This window comes from Didymosphaeria variabile (assembly GCF_027946475.1).
Source record: "Didymosphaeria variabile strain IMI 356815 chromosome Unknown scaffold_6, whole genome shotgun sequence".
Lineage (NCBI taxonomy): Eukaryota > Fungi > Ascomycota > Dothideomycetes > Pleosporales > Didymosphaeriaceae > Didymosphaeria > Didymosphaeria variabile.
The window spans coordinates 1528383-1545877 of record NW_026611625.1 but is presented as its reverse complement, the minus strand read 5'-3'; the positions used below and the strand labels follow the sequence as shown (position 1 = coordinate 1545877).

At 53.3% G+C, this 17495-nt stretch overlaps 4 protein-coding genes across 4 annotated transcripts; all 4 read right to left on the bottom strand.

The window, feature by feature from the left end:
* Nucleotides 1-877: 877 nt before the first annotated feature.
* NIP1 (Translation initiation factor 3 subunit c) lies at nt 878-3606 on the bottom strand (the record flags this gene model as incomplete). Its single annotated transcript, XM_056217166.1, has 4 exons — nt 878-2134; nt 2182-2554; nt 2604-3213; nt 3273-3606. The coding sequence occupies 4 exons, from the start codon at nt 3604-3606 to the stop codon at nt 878-880; spliced, it is 2574 nt and encodes an 857-aa protein (XP_056068722.1).
* Nucleotides 3607-4644: 1038 nt separating this feature from the next.
* On the bottom strand, nt 4645-7652 carry YAK1 (dual specificity protein kinase yak1; the record flags this gene model as incomplete). Its single annotated transcript, XM_056217165.1, has 8 exons — nt 4645-5441; nt 5493-5851; nt 5900-6019; nt 6068-6327; nt 6374-6733; nt 6788-6847; nt 6967-7061; nt 7127-7652. 8 exons carry the CDS (start codon nt 7650-7652, stop codon nt 4645-4647), a joined length of 2577 nt encoding a protein of 858 aa, XP_056068721.1.
* A 1213-nt stretch (nt 7653-8865) lies between these two features.
* SIDA2 (L-ornithine N(5)-monooxygenase) lies at nt 8866-10579 on the bottom strand (the record flags this gene model as incomplete). The annotated part of the gene is made up of 3 exons (XM_056217164.1): nt 8866-8985; nt 9062-9608; nt 9663-10579. The coding sequence occupies 3 exons, from the start codon at nt 10577-10579 to the stop codon at nt 8866-8868; spliced, it is 1584 nt and encodes a 527-aa protein (XP_056068720.1).
* A 1180-nt stretch (nt 10580-11759) lies between these two features.
* On the bottom strand, nt 11760-16245 carry N0V89_008407 (uncharacterized protein; the record flags this gene model as incomplete). The annotated part of the gene is made up of 5 exons (XM_056217163.1): nt 11760-12950; nt 13051-13347; nt 13456-13958; nt 14132-15354; nt 15506-16245. The coding sequence occupies 5 exons, from the start codon at nt 16243-16245 to the stop codon at nt 11760-11762; spliced, it is 3954 nt and encodes a 1317-aa protein (XP_056068719.1).
* Nucleotides 16246-17495: the final 1250 nt, after the last annotated feature.

Below are 17495 nucleotides of genomic sequence, written 5' to 3'. Positions count from 1 at the left end.
TCGTTCTTCTTCGTCCTGCACATCGACCCGGCCGGAGGCAGAGGCTACGATGCTACAGACGGTATACTCGGCAACCAGCCTTACGATCTGTCACATCTGCAGTGTGGTTACGTGAACAATTTCAGTGTGGCCTACAACAAGGGACGGGTTGTTGCTACTGGCCCGGCAGAAGCTCAGCTTGAACCACATGTTTCAGCGAGAGAAAGTACAGAAAATTGAAAAGAGATAGGCTGTGTCGCGCTCTAAGCAGTACTCCCCCGTGGCTCATCAAATACGACGGAAAGTTCCTGCTTCAGTGTGAAAGGAGACAATATCTTTCATTCATTTTATCTTTTGCATATACCCATCGGTCGAATCAAACGTCCCATTAGTCATTGGAGTAAGAGAACTATTCAAGGATAGACTACTAATAATCCGTAGGTTAGACACTGGGTCATATAGGTGTTAGGGCGTAACAGTGTCGACTTTTAGGTTTCGTATGCTAGACGCCGGGTTCAAGATGTAGCCAACTGTAAAAGTATCAATTCTGCCTTGCTCACGATTACATATGCCTGTTCCTCTAGGTCTATACTGCATCATATGTCGAATTGCGTTCAAGTCAAAGCCATCGAGGTGTTGGCAGCGATACAGCCACCTAGCACGGCATTCTCCAACGGGTAGGTTTCTACACATTTTACACACACTCCTCACACGACCAATGATGATGAGTGTTTTTAACTTTTGAATTGATGCACGCAATCGTTCTACCTTGACCTTGCCCACGCATATCGCATAAGGTCGTACGTTTGAAAAGGAGACGCCAACCATGTAAACCTACCCTACCCTACCATCGTCAAAGCCATGCAACGCAACCTTGAACAGCACACTACGAAGCACTCTATGCCTGAATAGCCCGTCCAAGCGCACCGCCCGTGAACTGCTGATTCCGTCCGCCGCCGCCTCCACGTCCCATACCGCCACCTCTTCCGCCACGGCCTCCGCCACGGCCGCCACCACGTCCCCGGCCTGTTTGCCTCTCGAAGGCGTTGGCAGTGCCCTGTGTCCTCTGCTCGAGCGTCTTCTCGTTCGACTCGATAAGACCCGATGCCTTATCCGATAAGCTGAGCGCCAGCGTCTGCAATCTGGAGAGCTCGACGCCCTTCCGGAAGATGATGGCGCTGTTGACCTGGTCGAGGGCCGCGGCGAGCTCTTCGTGCGAGATCATTCTTGACACAACCGCCGAGACCTTGCGCTCTGGGAGGTCGAACATGGATGCTAGCGTGGACACGGCGAGGGTATCGTAGAAGGGGGCGTAGGTGAAGAGGTAGGTTCGCAGACCTTCTTCTTGGATCTGGGCTGATAGCATCTCCTTGATCTTCTCACTGTCGGCCATGAGCTCCCAGATCTTGATGCTGTTGATGTATTGCGCGGCCTTCTGCCACTCGCCTGCAGAAAGTGCCTTGGAGGCCTGCATAACATGGTCGCGGGTGTTCTCGGGCGGACCAGTGAAGATCTGGCGCTCGTGGTACTCTAAGAGGCGGCGGTATGTTTTGCTGATGACGCGCTTCCGGATGTCTGGGGATGAGCCAATTTGTGCAAGGAGAGGGATCTCGAGAAGCATAGAGCAAGTGAGGTAAACACACTCTAGCAACTCAAGATTGATGTGCATGTGGAAAGGTAGTTGCCGTTGGCGCTCGAGACGCTCCTGTTCGGGAGAGATCTGAGTGAAGCGCTGCATCTGCAGGCCTTGTGCAAGCAGCTCCTTCTGCCTGTTGCTGCCGCAAATCTCCTGCAGCGATGTCTGTGCCTCGTAAACTAAGCCGGCGCGGAATGCACACAGGCCTATCTGAACCAATGCACGGTTAAACAGAATCTGGGTGCTGACGTCGAAGTTGCTGATGGTGTCTTGGAGATGGGACATGAGCATCAAATCACGAGCCTTGTAGTATTGGTCATGCAGAGCCAAAAAGTAGACTTGGCACAGCATAGCCCTGGCGCGGATGATGCCCTCAGAGTGTCTGAAGAGGTATGTGCAGAGGGTCTGGACCAGAGAAGCGGTGTCGTCGGCGGTGGAACGAGGGGTGACCTCGGAGTCAACGCTCGATGGGAGAGCTTTCCAGGTGTTGTTCTCGAGGATCGTGACGACTTGAGAGGGCTGTGCACATTAGTATCGACAAAGGTCATCATAGGAAAGTGTCGTACCTTGAAGTAGACATGCTCCAGCCGTCGCATGATGACGCGGTTCACCGACTCTTGGGGCACGTTCAAAGTCTCCTTCTTCCTCAGGTTCTCCACGTACACCAGTGCGCGGACTAGCGAAGCATACAGAGAGCCCTCATCAGTCAAGCGCTCAATGTATTCGGAAGTGTGGGGATCGATGTGCTGGAGCGACCTGGTGAGCTCGTCGTCTAGCCGCTCCACGAATGACACAACACTGCCTGGAATCTTGAAGATCTCGCCCTCGGTGATGGCGGGCTGCTTCTCATCGTCTTCCCACTCTTCAGCACCCTCCACAACGACGATCTCCTTGGAATTTTCGAGCGTCTCCAGGAGCTTGTTGAACTCTTGTTGTGCACTGGAACATGTTAGCTATTGTCCAAGCCTTGAATGCTGCTCAAACTTACAGTTTCCACTGCTCTTGCGCCATTTGGTTGCCGGTACCGGAAGTCAAGTCGAACCGCGTAGAGATAAGCGTCAGGAGAATGCGAACTCTCTGATAATCGTTCACAGCAACATCGAAGAGCTTTTCCAGAGTGCGGATGTGCTCCATGCGGTCTGTGTTCTTGCGACCTCTCTGCTCCACAATCGACCGGAGGTGCTTGAGAATGCTCTCTGGGGTGTACTGCACCGCCTTTCCACGCGCATCGACCATGGTGAAGCCATCGTCATCCGCATCGGCGACAGCCTGGGCAGACAGCTGAGCAGCAGGAGCCTTCTTCTTCTTGTCCTTAGGCTTCTCCTCGATAATTTCCTCCCGCATGAAGGCATCTTTGTCCGCCCTGTAGGCATCGATGTCCTTGGAGTAGTCCTTGTTGTTCTTCCTGATCTTCTGGCGAACAGCGTTGAGACCACGCGTGTTGATGGCGTTCATCTTCTTAGGTGTGACCTTCTGCTTCTCGAGTGTCTCATTCATGGTGCTTTCGAGATCGGCGATGGCCTGGATATACATCTTGGGCACGCGGCCATCGTTCTGTCGGATGAGCGCGGGGATCTGACGGTTCAGCTTGTCGAACTCTGTGCCCATATTAGCATCGTCTCCCACTAAGGCTGGGTTGCGCCCGCGTTATACTCACGCTCCTGGATGACAGCCCAGTCATTGATCTTCTCCGCGTTCTCTATGCTCCTCACTGTGCCCTCTAGCTCCTCGAACCGCTTGTCCTTTGCGCTTTTGAGCACCTTCGCCCCCTCGTCCTCGTCGCTGTCCTCGTCGCTAACGCCGCCCTTCAAGAAACGTTGGGCACCCTGGCCTTCATCGTCTGACGAGGAATCGTCCGAGTCTTCATCCTCGTCGGACTCCTCCTCAGATGCTTCCTCCTGTGACTTCTCCTCCTCGGAGTAGAGCTCCTCCTCCTCCGAGCTGGAGCTTTCGCTGTCGCTATCTCCGCGCGAGAAGAAGCGTGACGACATATTGGCGGTGTTCTCGAAGTGGTGTGGTCGTCGGTGGGTTCGAGAAAATTGTCGCGCAGGCGGGGATCCGGTTGTTGGCGAGCTGCGCGGGCCTCGTAGGTTTTCCGTCGTAGTGTTCTTTGAGTCAAAATTCAAAGTGGGAGGCGCGCCTGCCTGCAATTGGCCCGTGCGCATGCCTACGTGCGGGGCAGCATTTGCAGTTGATGATCACTCCTAATTATCTCGAGATACTCTTTTATGGAATCAAAACCACTGAAAATACAGCAAGAGTATATAGGAATGCACATGTAGTTCTTGTGTAGTCTCTTGAAGATCGCCTAGGCTCACATCCCCCCTTCAAGACGGCTTGAGATTCTTGCTTTACACATTCAGTCCTTAGTGCCAGCAGGCTGTTTATTCATGATTTGAGTCAAAATGACAATATTACAAAAGGAGGACTCAGGAATTCAGCCGGCCGTCTGCACACGCACAAAAGCCATCAGAAAATCCATATGAATGCTAGTAAAAGTACAAGGTGCCACCTTCCACCGGGCAGCCTGCCGAATCCACCCCCTATCAAGTATCAACTACGTGGAAAAATCGAGAAAAGACGTGCTCCACCATCCATTCTGCCATGAAGAGTCATATGTGCCAACAATTTGCGGCTAGGCCAAGGAAGAAGCCTGACTTGACTCTTGTATTCCAACCGCCCACCCCGCCTGATCTTGCCCAGGTCGATTGTAGCCCATGTGCTGACTACTGGTCGTTCTGAAATATACTGAAGGACTGGCTCATCTCTCCGTACGGCAGCTGCGTATGGAACGACTATGGAAAGTGATGCAATTTAGATGCTGCGCAGGCTGAGCGTCCGCCTTCTCTCACCCACGACCCGTATCTGTAGGCCTCTCGTGCGGTATGATGGTGCTCTCAATGAAGGTGAACATTTGAGAAGGTACATATGTCTGGGTATCGGGTGTCGAAGTCGAATATAGGTCAAGCTATGCCAATGCAACTACGCATCAACAACAAAATAAGGTGTACAAACTAGAGTTTCCCGCGTCATTGCCATCCGTGTTGACTCATGAAACCTTCTTCAAGAGTGCGATCTTCTAGGGTACGAACGAAATTCCGTTGGCTTTGCCCTGCCGCTCGGGAACCTCTCCTCCTCTGACCATTACCTGCTGCGTCCGGTGCACCTTCGGGCGGAGGAGGATAGTATGCAGGCGATGGTTGTAATCGAATCGGTGCGTTTGGATCCAAATGACTAATGACTCTCTGCAGCGCAGGCGGAATACCAGACTGTACTTGCTGGTCCATGGTAGACGCGCGCTGCCTACCCGCGCGAGTTGTAGCCTGTGCATACAAGTTTTGGGGCTGGTTGTATTGGCGCTGTTGCTGCTGCGGCTGCATCATGCCCATTTGCTGATTGTATCCAGGCTGAGCGGGATAGGGCGGTGGAGCGCCTTGATGATTCGGCGAGTACATGTTGTTGTACATATTAGGCGCTTGTGCGTGCGGAGTCTGGCCTTGGTACTGGTTCATCTGCATGTTGGCGTACGCGGCGTTTTGTGCAGCCTGTTGGGCTTGTTGTTGTGCCTGCTGTTGCGCTACAGCAGCTTGTTGCGCCTGGGCACGCTGTTTGCTCATGCCTTCGTACCGCTGTTGCTCTTGGACACCGGGAGCAGGTGATCTGTTAGATCCCGAACGCATAGCCATTGGTGGCACAAAAGGCCCTGTAAACTTCTGTTGTGTGATAAACGGGTGCTGTTTCGCTTGGTTGGGCGTCCATCGCTCCAATGGATTAAGATTCAGCAATCCCGTAGCGAAGTCGATAAATGCATAACGATTTTGCATCTCTGCGCACGGTCAGTAAGCCGACTTAGCTTAAGGCCGGACTCATCGCTCACCTCGCTCAATCTCATTGGGCTTCATGTTCTTTCGTGGCATTGGGTAGTTCTTCACGATCTCTGGCAAAGTCGTGGCGGAGAAGTACTTCTTACTCGGCTGTTCTTTTGTACCGTGCTCTCTCGAGTATTGCTCCATCGACTTCAACCTGTATGTTCTTCGTCCGTACTCATCGTGAGCCTTCTCGAAGAATTCCCCGGATTGCTTGCCCATTTCGAGCATCCACGTCGGTGGCAGTCCGAGCATCTCAGTTATCCTCGCCACTTGGTTGTACTCGGACGAACCTGGGAAGAGCGGGAGTCCAAGGAACAGCTCAACCACAATGCAGCCTAAAGACCACATGTCAATTGCTGCGGAATATCTACAACATTTTAGCTCAGAGGTATAATCGACTGTCTGATAGACCTACGGCAGGCCCAGTAAAACTTCGGGTGACCGATAGAATCGCGATTGGATATACGTGTATACCGTCTGCCGTTCGTCGCATGCCGAACCGAAGTCGATGATCTTGATGATCGGGCTCTCGAGGCTAGTCGCACGTCAGATAAGCCCCTCAAAAGACGTGCAAGTAACCCACTTCTTGAGTAATATGTTCTCGGGCTTTAGATCGCAATGTATCAACTTGGCCTTCCCTAGCAGAGCCAACCCATTGAGCAATTGTTGTGCGAACACGCGGACCAAGGTTGTTGACAGCCCTCGGAACTGGTTTTGCTTGATCAATTCGTACAAGTTGACGCTTAGTAGCTCGAAAACCAAGCACAGATGTTGTCTGTGGATGAACGTGTCTTTCAGTCGCAGCAAGTGGTGGTCATCGTTCTTGTCCATCTGCTTGTTCAACTAAACCAGGATTAGCTTGCGCAGACAGGGAGTCTACAACACTGACCAAATCCAGCACAGAGACCTCCATCATACTCTGGTTGAAGTACGCAGTTCTGTTCTTGATAACCTTGACAGCAACTACTTCTTGCGTTTTGAGATTCTGACATTTCACGACTTGTCCAAAGGTTCCCTGGCCAAGTACATCCAAGATCAGGTAGCGATTCTTGTGTCCTGCGTCTTCTGATCCCAAGATATCATTGACATACAGAATGTAGTCACTGTCTTCGTTGTCGTACCCATCGTTCTTGACGCCTTTGCTCGGTTTCGTGAGAACGCGGCGCGGATTGCGGGTCGATTCGTACTTGAAGCCGGGATTGCACACGCGATATGTCGCTGGCAAGTGAGATGTTAACGCTTGTAGGGGCTAGTGAGCACTCGCGTCAGTATATTTCTCCCAAAAGCAACAAGCAACACCTACACTGATGAAACCTCCCTCAGGATGTGCGCGGCGGAACGGAGGCTGGTGAGTGATCTTCGGCTGCAGATCGCCCGTATTCGCACACTTTTCGAATTTGGGGACGGGGCCCCGCCCAATCGGGGGAAGTTGTGGGGGTTGGGGTTCGTGGTTCGTGGCGACCGCGCCTCACGGTTATATACTGCATTCAATTGTGCGGTCGCAGACTGCGGATAGAAGCTCTCGGGGCTCATGTTCGACTGTATAGGAGGTAGTTGCGGTGCGTGAGGGCGAGAAGCTGGGAGCAGGTTAATCATTATCTCGGCGCTTAACTCATGCAGGCGATGCCAAAGATAGACGTACCAGGTGGGGAGTAATAACTATTCGGCGTATTCATGTACGGATTGCCTCTCGTAGGACTCTGTCTGTTGCTGTTCTGCGCCTGTGGAGAGAAGCTCGTGTAGTTTTGCCCGCCTTGTTGTGGGTTCCCGCTGTACGGTGACGTCGGCGACATGTTCATAGGCGAGTATCTTCGGGCAGCAGCACTATCTTCCTGCTGGAGGAATGATTGCGAGTGCCGGTGCTGGTGGTTCGGGCGCGAGGCAGTGTACTTGGGTTTGTACGGGTCCGCATCCTCCATGGCTACATCGCCGTCTCGGTCGCCATACTCTGCACTTCGACTGAGAGTGAGCGAGCTACCGGGCGACGGCAGCGTCGCCATTGAATTTGTTCTCGAGGGTGCGGTGGGCGACGCGAACTGTTCCTGCTTAATCTGCTGAGGTAGGTTTGGGTCCCGTTGGACCTGCTGAGGGGTTGTCATGGTGTGGGGATCGTACCGCGCCTGGCGGTTCGCGTTCGATTCTGAATATGCGGTCCACTGCTGGTCCATAGCGGGTATAGGACAGCTTGTGGGGGGGAGTCGGGGCGTAGGCGAGGTTAAGACAGCCGGCTCAGCTGCGAGCAGAGCATTCCGAGTTGCGCGGCTGGGCGAGTATAGAGGCTACGTCAGAGGGCGGTGACGGCGAAGAGCCTAGAGGAAGGTAAATGTAAGGCGTAAATGAGCGGGCGAGCGAGCGCGCAAAACGTGCTTGCGTGGGACTCGACGTGCTGGCGACAGGTCGTGGACGGTCGGCGGGGTTCGCGCTGTGAGGTGCCGCAGCCTTGACAAGCCGCCGTAGCGCCCGCAGACAGTCTGAAGAGGGCACACAATGGCACACGCGGCAGAGATCGTGTGTAGGGGTGAAGACGCGGCAGGAGTGGAGAAATGCAACTTTAGGATGTCGGGCGTCGATGGTGCACCAAATGATGCCGTAGTCCAGCTCAGCCTGCCAAGGATCTGGAATCACCAGCCCGCCCACATTGAGCGCGACCGCAGGTGCTTGCACACGAACAACGCAGGCCTGATTTCGATATTACATGCACACTCTTCACTCCATTGTCCTGCACCTAAGCCTCGGGCACGACTCAAGCTCAACAACGACTGAAGCCAACGTACGCCATTGTTGACGCAGCTCAGCCACAGTCGTCAAACGTCCAGGTGCCCAAAGCGGGACGTGCAGACGGACCTCAAGCCTTGCAAGGCGAAGGATGTCGTGCCTAGATATCCTGAAATGGCTAGCATACAAACGAGAACTTGGTTTTGTCTTGGTCTGCCCAAGTTGACACGAATGCTACAAACAATGGATCTTGAGACAGCTGTTTGTTCGTAGAGGGCTTCATCTACGATCGGCAATGCATCTCTACCATTGATCATTCCATTGCATTTACAGCTACATAACTCACAAATCAATAGGGTAAACTGTACCTAATGTCATCTCACGGTGCCGGATCCCATCGTCTTTGTGATGACCAGTGTGCTCACTATCGCAGGCATCAGTATCACACATCGGATATCAAAATGGATGGCAGGGAAACCATCAACCACGTGTTTCATACCCCAATTACTCTCGCGAATACCACAACGGTTTCATACCCCAATTCCTCTTGCGAATACCACGATGGGGAAACAAACATCCCCCAAATTCTTTGGAAATCTTAAGAAGCCCTAAATCTTACTTACCCAACGCTCAAACGGAAAGTCACTGTATGCCCACCACCCACCACTACGCACGCACCTCCCACCCCGCCCTCTCCTCACATCCGCTGTTCCCCTTGTGCGCAAATATCGAATTCACGATGTCTCCACCACGATTCGCCAGAATCGAAAGCAACGTGTCGCTCAACTGCCTCTCATTAGTACATGCTCGGAGATGAGCACTTTCGGACTTCACATCCACAAGAGAGGAAAGGAGAACTTACACCATGCGTCTGCTCATTGCACCCCTGCAGCCACACGCCCGCATCAGCATCGATTGCTTTGTCCGCGAAATTGATACGATAATCACGCTGCACGCTCCACCTCGCGTCTTTCAAATCCCCTCCAGGCATGAGATGCCGCGACTCGACGAGCAGCGTCTCGTGCAAATCGCGCTTGTACCCCGTAGCCACGAACACTGCATCCACGTCCAACGTCTCCGACTTCTCGCTCGCGTTCGGCGTATCCGAGAGGTAAAGCGGACTCCGGTCGTGGATAGTTAGGCGCAGGCCGGAGGGGATGACGGGTGATTCTTGGAGGGCGGTTACGAGGCGGTAGGGCAGGATGGCGTGGGGCCAGGTCTTTTCGGCTTCGGCGGTGTTACCGTGGGAGATGCGCTGAAGGTAGAGGGTCTCGTAGATGTGTTCGAGGAGGGGGAGGCGCACGACGCCGTAGTTCGTAGCTTTGTCGTCGGCGATAGCGGTTGTACGCAATTTTGCTTCGCGGTTGAAGGTGCTGTCTACGCGGGCGGGGTTGAAAATCTCGTTGACGCTGGGAAGGCATTAGTCTGAATCTGACTTTGCTTGGGCAGAGAGGGCTACGCACAACGGGGAGTCGTCGCTGGGACGGAGAGCGCCTTGCTTAATTAGCAGCCTTGTCCGCGCATTGGGGTAGTGCGTGTGGAGGAAGTCGAAGATTTCTGCTGCGCTCTGTCCGTTTCCGACGACGGCAACTGAGTAAGGTCTCTGGTAGTCGGTCAAGATCTTGCTTGAGATATAGTGGAACTTAGACGAGTGGATGACTCTCGGATGATTGCTTGGGAACGGCGCAGGAAGGTTTGGTCGGCCTCCAGCCGCTATCACCACATGCTTTGTTCTCCTCGACTCGATCTGGCCGGTCTGCAAGTTGCGTGACGTGACGACAAAAGTCTTGATCTCACCGTCTCCGCTCGACTTCTCCGGCATGACCTTAACCACTTCCTGGTCGTATTGAACCACCTCTTCAAACCAGCTGGCGCACCATCTCATGTAGTCCTCATATTCCACTCGCTGCGGAAGGAAAGTGTTCAGGTTGGTGAACTCGATCAGGCGATCCTTCTGGTGAAGGTAGTTGATGAAGGTAAACTCGCTTCGCGGGTTCCTCAGTGTGGCCATATCCTTCATGAAAGTAATCTGCATCCTGGCGCCAGGAAGAAGCATGCCAGCGTGCCATGCAAAGCCGGATTGCTTCTCCAGAAACGCGACCTTCGGCGGTTGGCGCTGCAGATTTGGCAGGTCCAGCGATGGATCTGTGCCGTCCAAAGCATCGTGTAGAGCCGTTGCGATGGCCAGCGATGCGGGACCGAATCCCACACATACCAAATCGTGTAGTTCCTCTTCTGGGGTATATCGAAGGTGCGACCGGTTTTCGAACGCGGGGAAGTGGCTCTCGTCCAGCGCGTTAGCCGCGAAGCCAGTGAAGGCTTCTTGGACTGCTGGCGCGCGCTCTTCTGAGTCGTTCATGGGCACGGCGTGAGGGCTCATAGCTTCAGGAAGCCTGTGGAAGCTACCCCGAAGGGATCTATAAGTGTTGGCACGATTGCTTGTCGGAAAACCATCTAGAGCGTTGTTTGCTCACCTTGTGTTTTGATAGGTCGGCTGGGACCTCTCGACAACACTGAACTGTAACGGCGACAACTGTCAAGTGTCTCAACAGTAGTTTTCCCACGACAAATATTGTAGTCTGAAGCAAGGAGTTAGTAGCCACACAGTATACATCTCGTCGATGACGTGCTAGAAGGGACCAAATCGACTAGGGCAGCTGAACAACACCACGACCTGACATACCGTTCACAGTTGCGTAATGAGGTTAATGGTGCAGAGATACCAGGTAACGATAACACGCGGATAGTTGATTTCTCACTTCCAAAGCAGAGGAAGCGTAAGGTGAGAAAGAACTGGAGCTTCACTACTCTTGTAACAGCACCGGAGGACCGAACCGGCCCACCCAGCATAACCGTCGTTTCTTAGCCATTTCGCTCCGCAGGGTTCTATGCACGATGGTACGACACGGCCTTGAGACGGCCCAGCCTGGCTCGCTCCGAGGTCGCGTATGTCAGGGGACGCTCGCCATGCAGGACGACGTAGGGAAACTTCGGCTGACCGACCAGCAGATGGTGCGAGGCACCGGATCAGATAAGATAAAATTCTTCGCGACGCCCCGCAGCGCCTTTCCGAGACGGTGCCTTGTTGCGTGGGATGGTGTTGATCGAAACCTTAGCCGGCGGGGCAGCGGAGGACTATTGGTGGGCGAGCGCACCAGCAAATTTTCATCTGATAATTTCGATCTGATAATCTCGAGGCCGAGCTGTCGCCGAGGTACTTATGCACGACGAGGTCACAACGCGCGTGCAGGGCCCCCCGTCTCGGCCCTATTGCCGTGCGTGGGCTAGTGCTTTAGATGCTGAAGGTGTGCACACGAGGTGTGTGGTGTGACGCAGGCGGCTGTTTGAAGCGCTCGTGTGAAGGAAGGTCGGAGCGAATGCGACTGACGTCAAAGAGGTATATTTATATGTACAGGATGTACAATTTATTGTACACTTCTCCAGAGAACGATTCCTGTGTAGGACATCAACCCTCCCATGTATCTTACAGTAACATAAGCTGTGAAAAAGGATAACAGCCTTTTGGTGCTTGAAGGAAAGACGTATTGTATACAGTAAGCTCAATCCAACTCCTGAGCAGCAACCATACCCGCGTAGATGCCACCCAATGAGACGAGTTCATCATGTCGTCCCTGTTCAACGATTTTTCCAGCTTCGAAGACAAAAATACAATCAGCGTGTTGAACACTTGCTAAACGATGGGCAATCATGATAGTGGTCCTTCCCTTCGAAGCTGCTGCGATAGCTTTACGGATTTCGCGCTCGGTGTTCGCATCCAATTGAGAGGTCGCTTCGTCCAGCAGAAGGATTTCAGGATCTCTGATCACTGCTCGAGCAATGGCGAGGCGCTGTCTTTGACCACCTGACAACTTCGACCCATGGGCACCAACCTCGGTATTGTATCCTTCCGGAAGGCTCATGATGAATTCGTGCAGCTCGCATTTCTTCGCCACTTCGATGATAGCTTCCTCAGTAGGCTCAGGTCCGACTTTGCCTAGCCCAATGTTGAACTTGACAGAACCCGGGAATAGATCAGGCTCCTGCTCGACTAATCCAAGTCGTGCTCTGTGGAGCTGTACGTCGCCGTTTCGGATGTCTTCGCCATCGACGTGGACGCTGCCAGCTGTAGGATCGAAGAACCGCTCGATCAAATGCACAGTACTGGATTTTCCTGCACCAGAACGTCCCACGAATGCGACGTACTCGCCCGGGCGGATCGAGAATGATACATCATTCAGAGCGGCCACATCAGGCCGCGTTGCGTAGTGTAGACTAACTCCACGAAATTCAACTTCACCCCGGACGTTGTGGCTGCTTCCGTTTGCAATAGCAGGCACTGAGTAAGCTTCACGCTGGTAGGACCCAGAAACTTTTCCAGGTTGGATAATTGTGGGCTTTTCGTCATGCAGTGCAAAGACACTCTGCGCAGCACTCCTGGCTCTAGTGATTTCAGGCGCAAGACTGAAAAGCTGTCCGGCAGCCTGCGCTGAGAATAGCAGCGCAGGAAGGACAATGAAGAAGTCCCTCTGACCATAATTGCCGGCGCGCACCTGTTTGGAGCCCCACCAGTATGCTAGAGCATACACAAAGTATGTTACCGACAGTGAGAATGCCAGAATCATACTGCCAAGTACGTTAAATCGCAGGCTCTCCTCGTATGGTTTCTGAATGGCGGCCCTGTATCTGTTGAGGAAGTCGCGTTCTCGCCCTAATGCGGCTACTGTCTGGATTGCAGAGCATGCCTCGGATGCCTAGATCGGTGCAAGTCAGTGAATAGTTACAGGAACAAGAGTGGACTCAGTAATTACAAAACAGACCGAGACCCGCACTCAGTCTCTTGGAAATACATACCAGGGCAGCAGCTGAATTATAAGCAGTTTCATGTCTTTCTTGAGCTTTGGCAAGAATGCGCAAACGGAAGTATCCCGCAAGTAACATGACAGGCACAGCTGCCAACAGAACGATGGCGATTCTCCAGGCAACAATATGCGCTAAAATCATGCCGCCGATGACTGATGTTGCAATGGAGAAGAATGTGCCAAGTATAACACCCGACAAGCCACTAATGTGACCACTGTCCATGTTCAGCTTCGCCATCAGCGCGTGATGGGAGTGACCAGGCTGGGAGAACCACGCAATGTCCTGCATCTATAGGCGGAGAGCTACAGTCAGCGAGTTATGAAACAGATTGGACGCTGTATTGTCTAGCCTGGGATAACTCGAACAATAATACGTTTGCTTTCGGGGTCCACGTACCAGTACCGTGCGAAAAGACACATCGCGTACTCGAAGCACCAGGTTCTCTGAAACAAAGCCAAAGGCGCTGCCGCCGGTGGCGCGAGCGAGTAGAGAGACAACAGCCAGTCCAAAGAATAGAAGACAGAATCTGGAGATAAGGGCTGATACATCTGATGTGCTGTTGAGCAATTCCACGAGATTACCGAAGATAAAAGCCTCGCCAATTGACATTGCGCCGCTCAAAACCGACGCGCTGAGTCCAATAGCTATCGCCGGCATCTCATTCCGGCTCAACGCGAAAGACCTCTGGATAAGCTGCAGAACGGACTTTTCTTTCTCTGTATCGGGTGCTGAAGGACTCCGAGATACGCTATTGTCCCGCGACGCCTTCGGAGCCGGTGTGACCTCCTTTCTGCGGCCCAAGTCAGAGATGAAAGATGAGGCGGATGACAAGGTGGGTTTCTTGTCGAACTTTTGAGCGTGGATGAGCTCAGCGTAGAGACCATTTGCGATAGTGAGAACTAAACGTGGAGGCAGAGGTCAGTCATGTTCGCTTGCGAGAGAAAGTTGAGCGCTGCATCGCGGAGCTTGTGGTTACACAACCGATGTTCTGCGAATGGAAGAACTGTTTACCACGCAACCTCAAAAATCACAGATATCGGTGCAACGCATGGCGTACTGGGGGTTTGCTTACTGTCGTGACGGCCCTCTTCGACTACACCACCGTCTTTCATGACCACGATACGGTCAGCATCTTTGACGGTCGCAAGCCGATGCGCAATGATGACTGTAGTTCGGCCAGATGTGGCGGAACTGCGTCGCAGATTCTCAAGCACCATAGCCTCGCTCGTGGCATCCATTGCGCTTGTGTACTCATCCAAAAGGAGCAGAGCTGGGTTACCGACCAGTGCACGGGCAAGCGCAATACGTTGTTTCTGCCCTCCCGAGAGTTGCGAATGATGCCCAGATCCAATTTGCGTGTCCAAGCCGTCGGGTAGGTGGTCGAGGAAGTCACAATAAGCTTCGTCGGCGGCGGCACGGCACCTCGCAATTACTTCATCTTCAGGAATGTCCTCGTCTTCTGGCAAACCGAGTTTAATGTTATCGAGGATTGTGCCGGTGAACAGCGTAGGGCTTTGGGTAACCAGAGCGATTTGCGAACGAAGACTCTTAATGTTAATGTCTCGGAGGTCGTCATCTCCCAACAACACAGAGCCTGCAGAAGGATCGTATAGCCGAAGAAGGAGAGCAGCGACTGTCGATTTTCCGGAACCTGAAGGGCCGACCAATCCCGTGACCTTTCCGGGAGCGATCTGGAGATTAACATTTTGAAGGACTCGTTCGGTAGGGCGTGCAGGATACACAAATGAAACATCCCGTAGAGTGATGGTCTTTAAGAAATCGGCTTTGTCAACAGTTTTACCTTTAGTAGAGTACACATCGATGTCCGTGACTGGGTAGTCGAGGACATCGAATACAGCCTGGCCTGCCGCCGCTGCTAAAGCGAAAGTCTGGATGAATGGGCCGACCGCTCCTACGACGAAAGATGCATCCAGGATCAGGAAAACAACGGCATAAATTGTACCCGCTTCGGCACTACCGTTGCGAAGCTTGTCCCCGTACCAGAAAGCCAGTGCATTAGCTGCGTATGCGATGAAATACACACTTCCGAGCATGGCAGCACCGATGATGCTCTTGCGAAGGCCGGCTCGGAGGGCTTTGCGGAGGAAGTTGACATGATCTTCCGCCAAGCGCTCAGTGACTCCGAAGGCTTGAACAATCTGGACGCCTCTGAATGCGCTCTCGGCGACTGAAGTGGCCCTATCGGTGAAAGAGCTCGCCTGCTTCGAGAATTTTGACACGAAATGGGTGCCGCAGACAACCACGATGGTCATTGCCGGTATGACAGTTACAAACCTGTTTTACGTAAGTAAGAAGCAGAACAGAAAATGCTGTTGATGCAATGTTGAGTAGCCCGAGTAATCCCAGGCTGAGCAATGTAGAGATCGACGGCACGCATCTACGTACAAGAATGTCTGTTCAGTGGGTATAAAATTGTGAAACTTACATTACGGCAGTGAGTCTGGCATTAAGAGTGAACCCCACTGTGAACGCAGCGATAAAGTAGCTGATGGATGACAAAAACACGCCGACTTTCTCGGAGGTTCCTAGCTGGATAGTCTGCGTCTTTTCGGTGAGAGTGTTCGTGATGTCGGGTGATACAGTGTCGTAGTAGGTTAGATCCATCCCCAAGCTTCTTTCTACGAGTTGCTCTCGTGTTTTTCTTGATACCCGTTCGCCTACCAGAGCCCAGCAGACTGTCGATCCCCATGCCACAACGAAGTAGATTACAGCCATGCCCATGAGCTGCACCAGTCGCAACTTGAGTTCATCCTCGCGTGGGGGGAAATTATTGATGATCTTTCCTAGGATGACGCCAATGAGGGGTATAGGTACGCCGCACGCCACAGAGAGCAGGCATCCAATGAACAGAATTGATCTAGACTGGAAATCTGTCAACGGTTTATAGAGAGAAAAGTACGAGGTCCTGAATGGATTCAGGCCAAGTATCTGTCGAATGAATTTCTGGCGGACCAAGCCAATGCCGCGGGCTTCTGGGTGGCCTTGGACTGTGTGGAGGGAGGCGATGTCGACGTGTCCTCCCCATTGCGAATTGCGTGATAGAGAGCTGTTGTCGTCATCTATAGAAGCAAGCAATGACTGGCTTTCCGAATCAGTATTGGCGAGGGTATCTCCAAGGAGAGGTGTCGCATGAGGGTTGCCAGGCAACGCCTGGATCGGTTCCATGACGTCGTGTCAAAATAGCAAGATGGAGACGGCGCAAGCATAGGAGGATGTATGTCAGCTCGCAAACGCCATGTCGAGGGATTCTGTGCCCTTGAAGAAGTAGTATTCGACGCGCAAACCACGCGAAACCGGTGCTTACTCGACGACAGAGCAAACGCGATGGACTGAGCCTCAAGCTGGGAAAGATGCGAAAGCACGTTCTCTCCGCTAAAACTTGGCAGGGACCAGGAAGCGGACTAGAAGGATTCGTCTAAAGCAGCACTCGGATCGCGACCGCGGCGACCACGAAGGTACTTGAGTCCATCCAGGCTGATGTGTCGGGTGTTGACAGTGTCGAGAATGGACGGTCAGCTTGGCGGGTTGTACCTGCTTCCACGCTTACGGTTCAGATGGGACCGACATGCCACCGCAGCCAAGTGAGTTTGCATGCGGAACCTTGCCCCAAACGATCTGTCACCCGAACGGTTCGCTGCAGGGCGTGACGCACCGAATCTTATCAGATGATCCCGTCGCTTGGCTCGCATGCTCGGGGTTTTCGCGGTGTCATCGACGAGCCACCACGACGGCAAGCAACAGGCGCCCGAGGTCGGCAGTGCGACTCTGTTGGGCGCGTGAAGCAGCCACTAGCCCCGGTGGCGCCAACAGGGTAGGTAATGAAAAGTTGCGAGGCCTGGCATCTCGAAGCGGGCCGGACCCTCTCCCACGACGACCGCATAGCGCGGCGGGAGAGAGCCATGGACAGTAGTCCTTCTGGTGGTCAGACGCCGTCCGTATGCGACTGTGAGTAGACGCTGCTTTCGTTGCGCATCCTTGGTCGCCTTCCATGCAGACTTCCATCTTGCAAGCCATGCCTCTCCGATCAGATAAGATTTTGCCGCTCGTTCCTTCCATTACGTCTTGACTTTGGACATTCCAGGCAGCTCTGAACAAGAGGCGTTGCGACGCTCGGCTTTGCCAGACCCACTCTGCCATCGCGAGACGCGCTCCATCTGTCGTCGAATCCCAACGCTGTGTCCTGATGTCTTCATTCTCCGAGCTGTCTGTCTTTCTCGTGCGCCCGCACTCCCAACGCTGGCGGCTTGTAGGCGACCCCCTGTCGGCGGTAGACTCTTCGGACAGACGCCAACGCGACGACACCAGCTGGCTCAGGTAATTTTGCTGGCGGTTAGCTGCTCGTGTGTTCCAGTCGACGTGTGTTAGTCTTTCGTCCTAGAGAGTAACCTACCTTGCTGTCGTTTCTCTACGACCAA